The sequence below is a fragment of the Schistosoma haematobium genome, chromosome 4, assembly GCF_000699445.3.
Source record: "Schistosoma haematobium chromosome 4, whole genome shotgun sequence".
NCBI lineage: Eukaryota > Metazoa > Platyhelminthes > Trematoda > Strigeidida > Schistosomatidae > Schistosoma > Schistosoma haematobium.
Window position 1 is genome coordinate 45,421,497 of NC_067199.1, and position 18,138 is coordinate 45,439,634.

Here is an 18,138-nt window from a genome sequence, read left to right on the forward strand (position 1 = left end):
ACACACACACACATTCATATACATATATCAATCAACTTACCACTGTTAATATCTTACGTAATAATGAAGAACTTGGTGATACAATTACTTTTGTTTCAAAAAAACTATTAATTAATTGTAATTCAATATGATCTAATGTATGATTATATATAAAATATTGATTTTCTTCATGATGATAATGTTGATGATCATCGTCATCATAATCTTGATCTAGATGTTGATCATGATCTGGATCCATAATTGATAAAGTATTCTTTGATAAAATATCTTTACTAATTGATGTGAATAATTGATATACTTTAGTATAACAATAATGATGATTATTATGATTAATCGTATTATGAATGGATTTGATTGGATTGAAATATTTCAAGTACTTATATAAGTTCCATATAGATTGAATAGTAAATTTTGTTAATAATTTAGCTTGATATAATTCTTTAGATAAATTTTTAATTAAATCATAGGCTGTACGATTATAAATTTGTAATAAGGCTTTCTGTTGATAGAGTATACCATATTGAACCTTTGAATGAATGAATGAATAAAAGAAAATGAAAATCAATTATATGAATGTTGATACCATTGAATGAAGAAATATTGATATAAAGGGGGAGGTTGATTATGAATACAGTGGTCTTGAGTGCTGTTAGAGGTATGAGGGTGGTTATCACTTTGCGGTTGCTCACACCGTGGAAGGGTTCTTCTGGAGCTACCTGGGAAGGAAATTAGATTAGAGGTAGTCTTAGTGACCTGAGAGTGTGACCGCAGTGCCCAAGGGACAACTGCTTGAGGTCGGTCATACACGACATTTTTATGAGTAGGTTTCGTGTTAGCTCCGTACTTGTTGAGATTTCATCGCCGGTGACGGATATCCGTGGGATAAGGCGAGGTGTGCATTTCTAGGGTCGACCATTTCTAACCCCACCCCTCCTTGTGGGAAGGCAGCATCGCTGTCATGCTGGTTGTCTCAAGGAAACACCTTACTGCTGTCACGTTTCTGTACAGTCAGCAGTACGACTTCGCCTTCTGACCTTAGGTTTGTTCCTTTTAGTCTTACCGTTCTTCGACCGACCTGTGTGGCATGGTAGGACCTTGAGGAACGGTTGTTTCAGCCAGTATAACTCGGTTGCTTCATCACGATAGGCAAGCCTGACCACAACGTCAAGGTAGCAACAACGGTCGGGGGGCTACCGACTACATATGTACCACATAATGTACTTGGTTTGTGTATAAGCTGTGATACTGTTTGGGTGGCCAGATCAAAGCAGGTAGTTGACTTAGGCGGCCACATATTGAACCTTCAATGGAAAGTTCGCCTCCGAATGCCCTGGTACGGTCGAGGGTGGGGAGAATCTGGTCTCCCTCCTCAAATGCTCTCATTTGGTCACGCGTATACAACCACTACCGGAGAAGTAATACTTATTGACTTTTCGATCCCGTGGTGTTGTTTACGAAATTGAAAGGATGAAAACTGAATGGCCGTTGCTTTAATCAGGTTCGTAGACATAGAAGATCCATCTAGGGGAGTTGGAAAATCCTCAGTGCAAACCAATAGTTTACATAAGCTCCAGGATCCTAAGAAAACAAATGGCGTATGAACCTATTGTTGGTCACTGGCTACCATGAGGCTGTATCTCCTGATGTTGCTCTACTGCCTTGTGGATCAGAGCTTTAAGTCAAAGACTCCGGATGTGGCCCTCTATGAAAACCATCTGCTTCGGTTTGGGCACCCAGGCAGTATCCTAGCTGTCACACAAATCGAATGATTTATGTGGCGCATATCTTTTTGGTACCTCCTTGTACCAATATTAATGCGTATAAATAAATAAAGGGTACAAGTCTAATCAACAAGACAGTAGAGCAACGTCATGAAATGCAGTCCCATGGTAGCCGTTGAAGAACAATACACTATTTGTTCCTTCAGGATCCTGTAGCCGATGTGTACCATTGGTTTGGAATTAGGGTTTTTTCCAACTTCATACCTAACAACCCTGTTTAGGCTCCAAACACTCTGTTTTCATCGTCTTAGTCTCTTAAACAACACATTGACGAGAAAGCAATGTGTAAGATTTCCCAGTCAGTGAGTGTATACACTTGGCTATGTGATGCATGAATTTAGAAGATAAACATTTATAATGTTTAAATAATAAATATAAATCCATGTTATATTATTAGACTCAATTATTGTATGTGACTGATATGGTGTGTGTTTGGATTTCGAAAAGAAGAAGCATCACTATTCATAAAGATTTTGAAAAAATCTCGAACATTATGAAACACAATTCATTTGGTGTTGTTTTACTTATATCTTTGCATTGATGTTTAGGATTGTAATTGATGAGTCTCTTATTGGCATATGTGTATGGTGTACGGATTGCCTCGATTTTGCCTTAATTCACAAGCATTCTAAGCAAAGATGGATGGTAGCTAGTAGTGGAATTCAGTTAGACGCGCCTTTCGTCCTATTTGGGACTTGTCAGATGGATGTACCTAGATTCCACTGCAAGCGCCTATCTATCTTTGCTTATAAAAATTATGAAACACAAGTTTACACAAAATAGATAAAATCTGACTACCAATGAAATGTAGAGAATGTGTTTCGTCTTATACAGGACTCGTCACCTGGATGTACTTGCATCCTACTGTTAATGTTCACAATGGAAATAGGACCTAGTACCCGCATGTGAAATTCGAACTCAGAACCTTCGGTCTTACGCGAGAATGCTTAACCCTTAGATTATTGAACCGGCATTCAATGGTGTCAATGTATAGCTGATCTTGCACAACTCATCATCCACTGATTCAATCTAGGCATTAGCACCGCTGGGTTAAGAGTTCACGTATGTGACCAAAGTTCCTGTGTTCGAATCCCATGCGTTGGATCATGAATGTACACCGATAAAGACTCCTATATTAGGACGAAACGGGGATCCAGTACCTTCAGGTTTTCAATGTTGATCTAACACTGATCCATCCATGATCTCAATAACTTTAATGACAAATTGTTGACGATAAACGATATAAAGACTTTAGGGTTTTATCTTAGTTTACAATAAGAGATTAGATCCATAATATAATAATGCTGTTTGTTAATGATGAGATCTTTTCATTTAGAATAATAATTCTTTTTTTGTTGTACCTTTCTCACCTAATAGATTTGTTCCCAAGACCAGTTAATTATTGAAACTGACACTACACTATACTGTAAATCTATAGTTCTCTATATTACCTTTATTTTCTAAAAACAAAGCGATGGTAAAGCGTTTCCGATTTGTCCTACGGTGACATATGCATACATTCATGCATAATCATTGGTGGTCTAATTTTTAAAAAAAGAAACGGATATTTGTTGAAACATTATCAGAAGATTAGAATCATACCATTGAACAAGGAATCGATACTTTGTTTAAACGTGATCGCTTTCTATCCTTCTATTAACAGATTGGTTATCATGTAAAAATTCACTTAATGTTGCTTTAATTGTATCTTCCTATTGTTATTTAGGACTGTAGTTGATCAGTCTCTTGTTGACATATGTGCATTATGTGTGGATTGCCTCAATATAGTCTTAAGTCACAAATGTTTTAAGCAAAGATGGATAGTGGCTAGCAGTGGAATCTAGTTTGACAAGCGTTTCGTCCTAGTTGGGACTCGTCAATTGGATGTATCTGCATCTTAGAGTTGATGTTCACTCCGGGACTCCAACACAGTACCGTTCGCTTCAAATGCCATCGCATACTTCACTTAGTTATTGAGTCCTGACAGCTACTTGTTTGTGCAATGGGATGAAGTTTAAATCCACTCGGTGTTGTTTTACTTGTATCTTCCTATTGTTAGTTAGGACTGCAATTGTTCAGTGTCAGGTTGGCATGTGTGCATCCTGTGCATCGATATAGCCTTAAATCACATTTTAAAGTTCACATTTTAGTTAGTGTTCACTTCTAAGAATACCATGTAATTAATAGTTTGATAATTCCCATCGTTAGAAATACATAAATAATTGACTAAGAAGTATTACTGAGTCCTCTGAGTTTTGATTGTCGTTTTGGGTAGTAACATCAATTCCTTACTCATGTAAGGTAAGAAATGTAAGCTGACCTTCACTTGTACAGTCAGTGCAGATAATTTCCAAAAGCATGACTTTCAAATAAATAGGGAATCAGTGAATACATTAGCATATACTACCAGATTTATAAGAGCTCGAGATCAATTGTAAAAGGCAGTAAACAGGATTGTCTAACACAAAGGTAAATAACAAAACCTTAGTAAAGAGTCAGTTACTAAAAACCAACTGATTTAACACTTGTACAGTAACTGTGAAGTGTAATTCTACATAAAGAAGACATTGAAGTTATTAGTCAGCTCAGAGAACTCAATGACACTGAAAAACTTCCTGCTAGAATGTGACATTGATCTGTTTACTAATATTTCAATAAGAAATGATTACCATAAGAATCAAACATGTAGAATATAAAACAGTTGTTATCAATGTCATTGGATAGTTGTGACGATATATCATAAATTGATCGAAGATGTAATTTTACTAATGGATATCGACTTAGTGACTCGAGTGTTCAAGTGTTCCCCGCTAGATATGAAGGTCTTGGGTTTGATGCACGGTTGGGTCATGGATGAGCATACCTGAGGAGTCTCGTACTAGGACTAAGCAACAGAAATGTGCTTCATGGTTTTTAATAAATTTCAACTGAGGTCGATATGTGATGAATATAATCAAGGAGGCTAAAACTGCTTTATAGCTGATATTTAATTTCAGTTATTATTGACATTGTGGTGGATAAATTCTTAGTGTTTAATTCTGTAAAATCGTCAACATTATCCGGAATTCAAATGATGGATTACACGGTAATGTGGTGCATGGAGGACAGGTGACAGACGCATTCCAAGTGGGGACTGGAATTGGACAATACTGCTTACTCCTCCCCCTTTCTCTTACCTATTATGATTGACTGCGTTATGAAGACCTCCGTATTTGACGAGAAGCGCAAAATAAAATGGACAGGTGGGGTAGAAGTAGACGATTTTGACTTCGCAGATGACCTAGCCCTTCTATCCCATACAGATCACCAAATGAACGTAAAGACAAACAGAATAACAGCAGCCTCTGCATCAGTAGGCCTCAAGGTACACAAAGAAAAAAGCAAGATACTGTCATACAATACAGAGAACATCAACTCAATCACACGTAATGGATCAACTCTAGTAGAGTTGGAATCTTTCACATATCTAGGGAGTATCATCTACAAACAAGGGAGATCTTATGCAAATGTGAAGGCAAAGATTGGCAAAGCAAGAGGAACATTTCTACAACTGAAGAACATGTGGAATTCAAAACAACTGTGCATAAACCATTGTAAAAGTGAGAATCTTCAATACAAACGTCAAGACAGTTCTACTGTATGGAGCTGAAATGTGGAGAACTACTACAACCATCATCAAGAAGGTACGATTATTTATAAACAGTTGTCTACACAAGATACTCAATGTCCATGGCTGGTAATCATCAGCAACAACCAACTGTGAGAGGGAATGAACCAGTTTCTAATTGAAGATGAAATTAGGGAAAGACATTGTAGGTGTATATGACGTACATTGTGGAAATCATCAAACTGCATCACGAGGCAAGCCCTAACTTGGAATCCTGAAGGTAAGCAGGAAAGAGGAAGACCAAGGAATATATTGCATCGTGAATCGGAAGCAAACATGATAAAGATGAATAGCAGCTGGAAACAACTAGAAAGGATTGTCAATGACAGGGTTAGATGGAAAATGCTGTTGGGTGGCGGCCGACGCTCCTCGACGAGGAGTAACAGGCGTAAGTAAGTAAGTTTAATTCTGTGTGATCAAACTTACTACAGTACCGTTTCGTTTGAATAAATTCGTATTGAATTTCTGTAATAAATGTATTTGGATTGGAAGCTTTTCTAGTTGAACAACTGATTGTATATTATATGCTGGGCAAATATCTGTTAAATGTAAAAACAGTTTTGTGTAGAATAAAAATTACAATGCGATTACATGGATTGATAATCTGTTAAAAAAGGAATACAAAATCTGTAACTTACATCAGAGACTGACCGTAGCTAGATAATCACCGACAACAGGTGGGGACTAGTAGCTAATCCATCTTAGTATAGAGCTGAATAACAATGTTCAACCATGATTCAAATAGGGGTCGAACATAAAACTTCTAGTCAATGCATTGAACGGTAAACATTCTAACTATTTATTTGTCATCCAATAGTTATCTTACTAAAGTCAATCTATCAAGTAGACTACACGTTGAACACTTTTGAGAAATCTCCTATTATTACTAATAATATAAATCTATCTGGTTTGTTCCATACAACTTTATCAGTTGAGATGGCTGGGACACATGTTATGTATGCTCAGCCACCGACTGCCCAGACGTGCAATGTTTTGTGGTGTAGGAGTAGGAGAAGTTAGAAGAAAGCTAGGGGTGGCCAGATCAAAACATGGCACAAGTTCATGAAGTCACTGACAAGTGGACTGAGTCATGTTGCTAGGTGTAGACTATCTGGTTGGGATCCACGAGACGATAACAATCGATGGTTATTTATTTCACTGGATTATACTCCTTGAATAACATCGTCAAACCCTAATGTTTCCGACTACTGCTTATACTCTTACTACCTCTACCACTATGGGATTTGAATCGACAATTGTATCTCTGTGATAATGTGGTATGGCAACTCGAACTGATGTACGTACGTACGAAGTTCTACATTGTTACTGACTGACTGACTGACTGATGCAACTTAATCCGTTGATAAATCTAAGCAAAGCAAAAGCAACAGGATTGATAGACTCAAATAGATTCATTGTATTCTAAGGCTTGTTATTAGCTGTATGGATCAACGACTCCGCCATCGATGATCAAATGTAGAAACGTAATGGTCTTGCATATCAACGCTTCACTTCTAGAATACTAATCTGGATCCACTGATTATCTGAATAAAGTTAAGCAACTTCCATAACCTCCAATTTGATAATTATCATGTTGTCACTAAGGTCTTGTTTTGAGAATAAATTTTTGGGACCACATTAAAAGACGTGACTAACAAAGTTCAGCAATGTCAAATATCTTGAAGGTACCATAGAAAACAATACATTAGATTGGTGCAATATATTCAATTAAGTATAGTGAAACTTGTGTATCAGCGGATATTGGATCCATGGTTCAGAAGTGAAGCGTTAATATGCAAGACCAAAGGTATTACAACAATGAGTTTCATAAATCTATCTATCTAATTTGTTATTGACTGTAAACCGATAATGTTACTAACCAACACATTAAAATGTAAATAAACATAATTGTAACAGTAAACAGTTCAAACGAAACTAACCTTTAATCTTTGTTCCAAAATGATTTTCACTTCTGACAAAATATTGTTGCTAAATCAATATAAGAAATGTAAAAAAGAACAGATTAGAGTTAATCTAATTCAAATGATGTATCATATAGATATGGGGGCGTACAATTCGGCAAGTCCGTCATCGCATTACTGAACATCATCCGTCGTGGTTAAACAAAGGACAGGTAAAAGTGATTAAAAGTTCTATTCTCTCTCACTTGGTTGACACAGGTCATCAAGTCGAATTGAATAAAGCTTTTAAGGTTATCTACAATATCCCATCTAATTTGCCACATGGTTTACGAGTGCGCCTCTTGCACATTGCGGAAGCCATCGCAATCCATGTTCACAAACCTGACCTTTGCATTCAAAAGAGATTCGTACAACCACTTTCCCTGCCCTGGCCATCAGTTTAAAACTTCCTTCAAAAGAACTATTTTTCATACTTCTTCCATTTGGTTTTTTTTTTGTTGCTTTTGAACTTAATAACTTCTCAACATTCATCTCTTCATTCTTACGTAACTAACATCCTATTGACCATCCGTTAAAATTCTATTCCTTCTTTGTTTCTTACATTACGAAACTTAGCAACTTCTTGATCACTTTGAATATTAATAATCCTCTTTCTTCCAATTAATCAATGTTAATTTAAATGTCATTATGTAATGATCATTACGTAACATATCCACTCGATGAGTATTATATCATTAGTGTAAATCATACTTAGATATATTAGTGTAGAGCCATGATGAAAAACTAATTGAAAAGAAATTTCTTCGCTCAATTCGTTCCTTCATATAGATGTGTTAAGATTATGAAATTATACTGACCAAATTGATTATATTAATTTGTAAAGAATAAGAACATTGTAAGAACACATGATTTATTCATTCCAGGATTGGTCGACCAAATTGATACTTGTACAACTTAATGTTGATCTTAACAATGATTCTCTATTCGTGTAATTGTTCATTTCAAACACAATACTTTATTCATTTAGCTATTGAGTCATGATGAGACAAAAAGTATCTGGGTTTCAGTGTGATATGATGGAAAGAAAAGTCAGTTTTCAATTGAATTACTCATTATGAGTTTGATTCAACATTCAACATCCGTTTTGAGTCAACATGAGGATCATTCAGTGTAGCATTTGATTGTTTTCCCACTATGATATTTTCTTCTGTATCATATACGATATTCTTGTATTCCCTTGACATGAACTATGCTCAGTAAGTGATTTGTTATAACTGAGTATGTGATTTAATCCTAATTATTAGTAAAAATGGGTGTACAATCAATATAGAAACCAGCGTATTTTAGATTAGATTCGATTCGCTGTCTTCATGGTGTTTTGGGGTCAATAAATCTTCACTTATACCAGTCTTTTTGTTCTTACTTTCGCATCGTGGGAATTACCGAGGTCTCTTGTTCCGAGTATAAGTGATCAGCATTTTCCGGCACAACAATTGCGACGACCAAATATAACATAATGTTTTCTTGTAACTATGGCCACTATCGAGATATCCAATCACGGAGCCTATATACTACCAGAGATCAATCAAATTCAACTCTGAATATTTTGGTAGTATTATGTTGTTTGAGACAAATAGTTTAATTGTAAATGAGTTATTTCATCTTGAAAGTGATCAGAGCATTCAGAAATGAGTTTTTTTTTTCAGAAATCTATTATTATCATTAATATTATATATTTTAAAAATAATCATTCATACGGTCAAGTTGTAGTCAGATCCCGGGCCACTAAAGTGGACAGCCCATCAACAAACATTGTCTAAATGACAACAACATATTCACCTTAATACTTCTTAATCAGCGATCTAGTGGTGAAGTGCTCGTCCGCGAAACCAGTAGGTCTTGGGTTCGAATCTCGCACGAGGCGAGGTCGCAGATGCGCACTGCTGAGGAGTCCCACAATAGAACGAAACGCCCGTTAAGTGCTTCCAGGTTATCCATGGTGGTCTAGCTTCAACTGACTCATGATCTTAACCATTGAAATTATCATATTTGTTAAATCGCTTTGAATAAGACTGTATAGCTTCCATAGATGATGTCATTCATAATAAAATCTTTATTGATTTGTATTCATTTTCAGATATATAAACATTTGTATGTATCTATCCTCCTTAATTAGTAATATATAATGAGGTAATCAACTCTCATTGATCTGATTACATTTATGGTAATCAAACATTTGTATGCTATGAACATTTTTAGTTATCATATGTTGTGTGCTACTGATATCGACAGATATAAGTAGTATGTATCATTATTCGGGAATGAAATGCCTCGAAGCAAAAGATTGAAAGAAATCAAAGTGTAGAGAATATAGAACAGAGAATAACTGGTATGAAAACGATGAAATAACAAAGTCTGTAATGTTATCTTTGAAATAGATTTGATTGTTCTCACTGATATTCTTGTATAATGAAAGGTTTCTATCATATTGTATTTCATTAATTTTTTCTGGTTAGTGTTTTTTTAGAGGGTTAGTTTTCTACGGGATAGATTCGCTAACCAGATGCCCAACCCTCCTCCTATATCCGGGCTTGAGACCGGCAGTAGCCCCTGGAGGGACTCCAGGCGGAGAACTACAAAAGCCATCATCCAGAAGATACAAGTGTTTATTAACAGTTGTCTATGCAAAATACTTCGGACACTATTAGCAACAACCAACTATGGGAAAGAACAAACCAGATCTCATCGGAGGAAGAAATCAGGAAGAAACGCTGGAAGTGGATAGGACACACATTGAGGAAAGCACCCAACTGCGTCACAAGACAAGCCCTCACATGGAATCCTGAAGGTCAAAGGAAAAGAGGAAGACCAAAGAACACATTACGCCGAGAAATGGAGATAGATATGAGAAAAATGAACAAGAATTGGATGGATCTAGAAAAGAAGGCCCAGGACAGAGCGGGTTGGAGAATGCTGGTCGGCGGCCCATGCTCCATTAGGAGTAACAGGCGTAAGTAAGTAAGTATTTCATTAAGTCAAAAAATAAACAATGGAATCATTATCAGAAGGGGTTTTGTGGAGATTTTAGAAATTTCACTAGTTGAAATTATGAGTCAATTGAAGCTAGCGCAATTACTACAATCTCCACAAAACTCCTTCTAATAATAAACATCGTATGCTCAATAGTGACTGACTTCAAGACACACTCCTGGAGTTCTAATGAGAAGCCGTGACCAGTGAAATTCAACCAGGTCTGTTGTGAGATATCAGCTCACTGATGATAATGATGACGGTAGCGCAATTTTTGTGGATTGGTTGAAATTGAATCATTTTTAAGCTTCGTTCTAGTTCTTACTTAACATATGAGGCCTATACCATAACTTTAACTTTATCAATTTATTTGACTCAATATATAAGTAAGCTGAATATAAATTCAATAACTTACTTGTATACTAATATACGAATGAAACTTTGGTCCCACAATAATAGATTGATCATTATTGTTATTCATATTGAATTGTTGCCTAGGTGAACAATATAGATTTTGTACAGTTAAATAAAATCCAACATAACCTTTATTTGGTATTATGTAATCATATTCTTGTGGATCCAATATTAATTTCAATTCAGCAGCTATCATGAAAAGAAATCATAGAGGGATGAATGAACCATTTGGATTGAAATGAACTAAATAAACATGAAATGGGTTACTTTACAATGATCAATCCATTAAAATATCTCAACGTAATCAGTACTAGACTGAATAACTCGATGATAATGTGTCAGACTATGGAACGGGATAACTTGAGCTTAACTCCACTAGACAGTATTGGTTACTTTGAGATTTTGAAACATATATATATCCAATGATATAAAAGAGATATGAGAATAAAAGTCACGTGAATGGAATTGATTATAACTTACTTTAGCCTGTTACTTCTAGTGAAGGAGCATAAGCCGCTCACCAGCATTCTCCATTCAACCCTGTCCTTAACAATCCTTTCCAGCTCCTTCTAGTTTCTATTTATCCTTTTCATATCTGCTTCTATTTCTCGACGTAATGTATTCTTTGGCCTTCCTCTTTTCCGTTTCCACTCAGGATTCCAAGTTAGGGCCTGTCTCGTGATACAGCTTGATGATTTCCGTAATATATGTCCTATCCATTTCCATCGTCTTTTCCTACCTTCCAATTCAGCTGGAAGCTGATTTGTTCTGTCCCACAGAAGGCTATTGCTAATGGTATCCGGTCAATGGACGTTGAGTATCTTGCTTAGACAATTGTTTATAAATACTTGTACCTTCTTAATGATGGTTGTAGTAGTTCTCCATGTTTCAGCTCCGCGCATTAGAACTGTCTTGATGTTCATATTGAAGATTCTCACTTTGACAATGGTTGATAGACAGTTGTTTTGAGTTCCATATTTTCTTCAATTGTAGTGATGTGGTTCTTGCTTTGCGAATCCTCGCCTTCATGTCTGCATCTGATCTTCCTTGTTCATCAATTTTGCTTGCCAGGTATGTGAAGGATTCTACATCATCCAGTGTTTCTCCACCAAGTATGATTGTGTTGGTATTCTCCGTGTTGTATTTGAGAACGTTGGCTTTCCCCTTGTGTATGTTGAGGCCTACTAAAGCAGAAGCTGATACTACACTAGTTATCCTCATCTGCATTTATTCGTGTGTATGGGATTGATTACAAACAGTTACAAATATATGTGATTGACAATTAGTCACTTTTTAAGTAAACTTTCTCAATATGTTTTTTGAATAGTTATATTTTTATCGTTCACAATATAGTGTATGCTACTGATGTTGACAGATATATAAATACCATGTATCAGCAATCAAAGGTTGAATGCCTGAAAGCAGAAGATTGAAAGAAATCGAAGAGAAGAGAATACGGAACAATGAGTGATTGATATGGAAACGAAGGAACAACAAAGTCTTTGATTTTATCAAGATTTTCTGCAATGTTCTATTGAAATACATTTGATTGTTTCCACTGCCGTTCTCATTCACTACAGTTAGTCAGTTAGTAACAACGTAGAACTTCGTACGTATGTACATCAGTTCGAGTTGCCATACCACATTATCACAGAGATACAATTGTTGATTCAAATCCCATAGTGGTAGAGGTAGTAAGAGTATAAGCAGTAATCGAAAACATTAGGGTTTGACGATGTTATTCAAGGAGTGTAATCTAGTGAAATAAATTTGGAAAGAGGAAAAAAAGAAAGGGCAAAAGCTAGTCGAGCTTTCTGTATCTGTGCTAAGATTTCGTCACACACCAGACCACTAGAGCTGATGAGACTCTCAAGATAAATGAGGCCGTCGACACGCTCAACTACTTCACTCCCTATCATTAGTTCGAGTGTCGATACAACCCAATCCTGAAGTAACATTTTGTATTTCAATTGGGAGAATCGCATCCCATTCACTACATTAAAACTCAACTTTGTATTGCGATTTTACATATTCTGTACTGAGAATGTTTGTAATGAATATAATCAAAATATGGTATTGAAAAGCGATTATCATTATTGATATCATTAGTTCAGATACCATTGACAACGAAAACCAACTCAGTAATAGATTCTTCAGTAACGATGTAGTAAAAGAAGACATGGTGGAAATCATACATTAAATACATCATTTCTACCTCTTCTTCCTTTTTTTTCTTTACATACTCTATTATTCTTTCAATTCTAGTATCGCTGTGTTTTCCTTCCTCCTCTCTCTAGTTCAATCTTCTGCTAGTAAGTATTCCACTTCTTATCCCTACTATATACTACTTATATCTGTCCGTATAATTGGCATACATCACACCGGAAATCATCAACCTTACAAGAAATTTTAATTCACGATTAGTAGACCTCAAGTGATCACTCATGTTTTAACTAGTTCACGAAATAGTGTCTACAACTAAGCGGTCTGAATTTTTGACAAGGTCATTGTATTTGGTCTTCAGGATTCCCACTCATTTGTAATCCTGAAGGCCAAAGAAGAAGAGGAAGACCAAAATCACATTACTTCGAGAAATGGAGACAGACATGCGAAGAATAAACAACGATTGGATAGAACTAGAAAGAAAGGCCCAGGACATGGTGGGTTAGAGAATGCTGGTCGGTGACCTATGTTCCATTGAGGGGTAACAGACGTAAGTAAGCAAGGCATTATGATTGATTCAAACAACCTATCCAGACCATGAAGGAATGGAAACAATTAGCTTCCTGTAGTGAATCTTTTCAGTAACCTCAATTTAAGTTAAACTTGAGGATAGTGTGATTGAAGTGATATAATTTATCGATTGTTGCGATGCATTTTTAAATAATCCTGACTTGTTCTATGATATTTCATATATACTTACTATCAAAATGGTGTTTAACTGAATTTCTCAATCAGCGAACTACAATTAGTTCTTACGAGCTGATTGTTATAACCTGTGTGCCATGTTAATGTATAAAGTAATGATGCCTCCAATTAGAGAGTAGTGAATTATCGATCGGACCAAGGAAGCGCAAAACCCGTACGAGTAGCCTAGAGTCCTGGTTGGTTCTGCTTTCCGCTTAGCTCAGCCAGTTAAGTCGAGAACACCAATCTAAGCCTTTGTGATATGAATCATTATATTTAAAACATACTCGGTTTATATATCAACCATACAGACCACATTGTACCAATAGAATAGGAAACAACATTTACACAAGACTTGGCCAAATGTGGCTGTGAATGTAGTAGGCAGTGATCAATAGACTGGGCATAATTCAAGAATGGTAAATTGTATAATAACACTTCATAGGTGAAAATAAAGCTCATAATAAGAGGGACATGAATATGCATAGTTTAGATATTTAACAACTATACGATGAAAATGTGCGTATAGTATTAATCCATAAATGGATCCTAAAAGTTACCATTCATTATGCTTGTCGGAACCTAACACTGAATATAACCATACTTACTATCAGATGATATAAACATATACGAAATTTGTTTATGATGAACACCAAAAGTGTTATAAACAATTTGATTAAAAAGTCTTTAACTATGAGCTGGGAATTTCTGATGGATCACAATTCACATTGAGATTATATGTGTAATTACTGACTTAAATTTAACCACATATAACTAGAATTCAGTGAGTTTTGTAGATATTATACTATCTTTATAGTCTATGTCATGAACCAATCTAAGCTAGATTACCGTTGGAAACCATGAAATAAACGGCTGTTCCGATCCAGTATAGAACTCATCAACCGGGTCGTCAACATGTACCATTGACAAGTCCTATACTATGATGAAACGCCAGTTTAGGGCTTCCAAGTTTTTAGTAATGGATCAGTTAAGATCAGTTTATGGTTTAAATGATCAAAAAATATATAACTAAATCTAAATATTTAATAATTTACCGGTTTTTGATTATGTATTCTCAAATTGTTCTGAATGACTGAAAATAATATAACTATTGAAGATAGCTTATAACAAATTAATTTCAATAGTCGAGATCATGATGACAATGGTGGATGTGTCGCTCAATTTCGTGGATTAGTTGAAGTCAGACATTAACACCGTTAAGTGCTGGCTCAGTAGTCTAGTGGTTAAGCGCTCGCGCACGAGACTGATAGGTCCTGGGTTCGAATTCCGCCCGGGGGGGACGGGGTTGTGGATGCGCACTACTGAGGACTCCTACGATAGAACAAAACGGCCGTCAAACAGTACTTCCAGGTTTTTCATAGCGGTCTTTTTTATATTATAATAAAGTCACTGAAAAATGTTCTCTGTCGGAAACTAAACTACCAAAATTTAGATTCAGGAAAAACAAACGTTTCAATATTATTTTTTTTTAATTGAGATCATGAACCGATTGATGTTAGATCACCAGTGAAAACCTGAAAAAACTGGACAGCCGTTTCGTCCTATTGTGGGACTCCTCAGTGGCAGTGTGCATCCACGATCCCGCTTGCGGTATTCGAATCCATGGCCTTCAGCCTCGCATGCAAACGCTTAACCTACTGGATCACTGAGCTGGCATCTAATGTTAATTTTAATACAAGGGAAGTAAAATTAAAACATTAAAATATCACTTACTTCTGGAAAAATTCAAATGAAATTGATAACACCATCCATGTATTGTAAATATTGAGATAAAATCATTAATTGTACATTGATCATCACCATATTGACAACTGAAACGGTATAAATCAACGATTGTGTAAAGATCAAAACAAATTGAATATAACCAGAAAATATGAAGTCTACTAGTTGAATTCATGAGTCAACGTGGACTAGATCATCGTTGATAACCTGGAGGTATTAGGCGGCCGTTTCGTCTTAGTTTAGAATTCCTCAGCAATATGTATCTGTTCAGTGCTTTCAAGTTTTCAATGGTGATCTAGTTTACATCGACTCATGAATTCAACTATTAAAATTACTACAAACTCCACTAACCGCATTCTGATAAAAAAGAATAGGAAGTTTATTAAACAATGATATATATCTTATATGTATAATAAAACTATATCCTAATGACAAATTAAAGCATGCAATAGTGTTTCAATAGGTAGTCTTTGAATTACTTGGATGTATATATCATTTGTGCACTGAATGGTGTGACGGCAGTAAGCTGTTTGCTCCAGACGACCAGCATAACAGCGATGCTACCTTCCCACAAGGAAGGGTAGGATTAGAAAAGGTTGACCACAAAAATGCACACCTAGCCTTATCTCACGATATCCGTCTCCGGCGGTAAAAGTACGGAGCTAACACGAAAATTACTCACATAAAGTTCATGTCTGACCGACCTCAAGAAGTTGTCCCTTGGGCACTGCGGTCACGATCTTGGGTCACTAAAACCACCTCTAATCTAATTTCCTTTTCAGGTACCTCCAGAAGAACTCTTCCACCGTGTGGGCAATCGGAAAGTGATAACCGCTATCATACTTCTAACGGCACTCAAAACCACTGTATTCATAATCAATTTCCCTCTTCACACTGAATGGTTAAGGTCAATTCAGAATAATATTTTGATCTGTTGAAATTGCAAAATTAAGTAACAGAAAGAAGTGAATCATTTCAACGTTAACATCACGGAATGATCATAGTTAAACAACTACTAAAAATAAAGAAGCATTGAACAGTTGACTCGTCTATGTATGAAACTCCTCTGAAGTCCGCATTTATAACCATACTCGAAGATCTAACCTATATTCTTTAGGTATCACTGAGAGCTCATAACCTTTAGATCATTGAGTTGGCTTCGAATGATTCATATTTTCAACCTCAGTTAGATCACAACATTTGTAATCATAACTAAATGCCATTATTAAGTAACTGTCTCACACACCCATTACAGTGCGGCTTCAATGGTCACAGATTTAGATGATTAATACCAATATACAGTAAATCACTGTTAAATTATGTCATCTGAAAACATACATACTACTGATTAAACATCTTTCATTAAGTCATATTCTTCAAGTGTTTAATGACAACTTGCCATCAAATTAAGATTCCTTCAATCAATCAATCAATCAATCGAGGTGTAAGTTAGATTCAAGATGAACTAGTTATCAATAGTTTGATATTGATTATTGGAAAGCAAATATTTCAGTGAACAAGAACACCAATAGGAACAATCGATTATATTCCAGTACGAAATTACAGAACATCTCACTAAAATCTGAGAACTAAATATTAATTCATCATCTCAAACTTGACTGTTCCTGTAGTAAACATCAATCCATTGTCTCAGATTTCATGGTTCATGCATTTTCATATCAATTGCGTTCTGTTCTCATTCTTTCCTCGTCAACCTTCTACTGAAATACATTCTATGCCTGACCACAATTATATACTACTTGTGTGGATATAACTAACCCACACCGTAATATGAGAATAATAAAGTGACTCAATCTCTCCATAAACATATAAATATTCTTTAAAACAGATGAATTGTGGTTAGTAATGAGGTCCATAACGTGCGTTTTTTCTCCTATTCGCATGTCAGTATTGATGTTCTTGCTGGGGCTCGGACCAAGTATCCATCCTTAGCTTTAATTGATGATATGCGACTTCCTGAAATAGTGATTATAGGCAGCTATTAACTTGATTCATAGGTATAACCTTTTTAACCATTTTTAGTATTGGTTTGAATTATTCGCTTGTAGATATTCAGGATGAATATCCTTTTTTTAGCAGTCTTTGCTAGTATATACATATCCTCAGCATCTCACTCCAACAGTGAGCCATCTAATCATGAATTTGTCACAATTTGAACCCATAACACGGATGATATGAGTATTATACTCATTGATCAAGTTAACAGTGATCTAAATCTAGTACAAGGAGGCCGGGTGCCCAAACCGAAGCAGATGGTTTTCTTAAGAGGCCATTCCACGAGCCACTCACCTGGAGGTCTGATTCAAAAGACAATAGAGCAGTGTAAGAAGACGCAATTCCATGGTAGCCGGTGACTGACGATTGGTTCATACGCCATTTGTTCCCTCAGGATACTGGAACCAGCCCATGTGCACCATTAGTTTGGAATGAGGGTTTTCCAATACTCCTAGGTGAACTCTCCATGTCTATCAATCCCGATTAAAGCGTCGGACATTCACTTTTCGTCCTCACAATTTCATAAACAATACAACTGCTTTAAATGAATATTTACCTTTTACTATTGACCTTTAATGATATCTCATTTTTAGAATAAATAATTATGGGAAATTTAAGAAGGGAAAATCTCTAGAGAATCAATCTTATTCAATCATAT

General features: G+C 35.9%; 1 protein-coding gene across 1 annotated transcript in view; it reads right to left on the reverse strand.

Annotated features, from left to right (window-relative positions):
* The window catches only part of MS3_00010997 (uncharacterized protein), a gene marked incomplete at both ends in the record, with an annotated part of 53,705 nt that overhangs the window by 16,707 nt on the left and 18,860 nt on the right, over positions 1-18,138 (reverse strand). Inside the window, 5 exons of the mRNA XM_051219404.1 lie at positions 41-526; positions 5,875-5,987; positions 7,389-7,437; positions 10,816-11,003; positions 15,456-15,553. Of these exons, the coding sequence (XP_051067143.1) occupies positions 41-526; positions 5,875-5,987; positions 7,389-7,437; positions 10,816-11,003; positions 15,456-15,553 (934 nt within the window). The remainder of the gene's footprint in view (positions 1-40; positions 527-5,874; positions 5,988-7,388; positions 7,438-10,815; positions 11,004-15,455; positions 15,554-18,138) is intronic.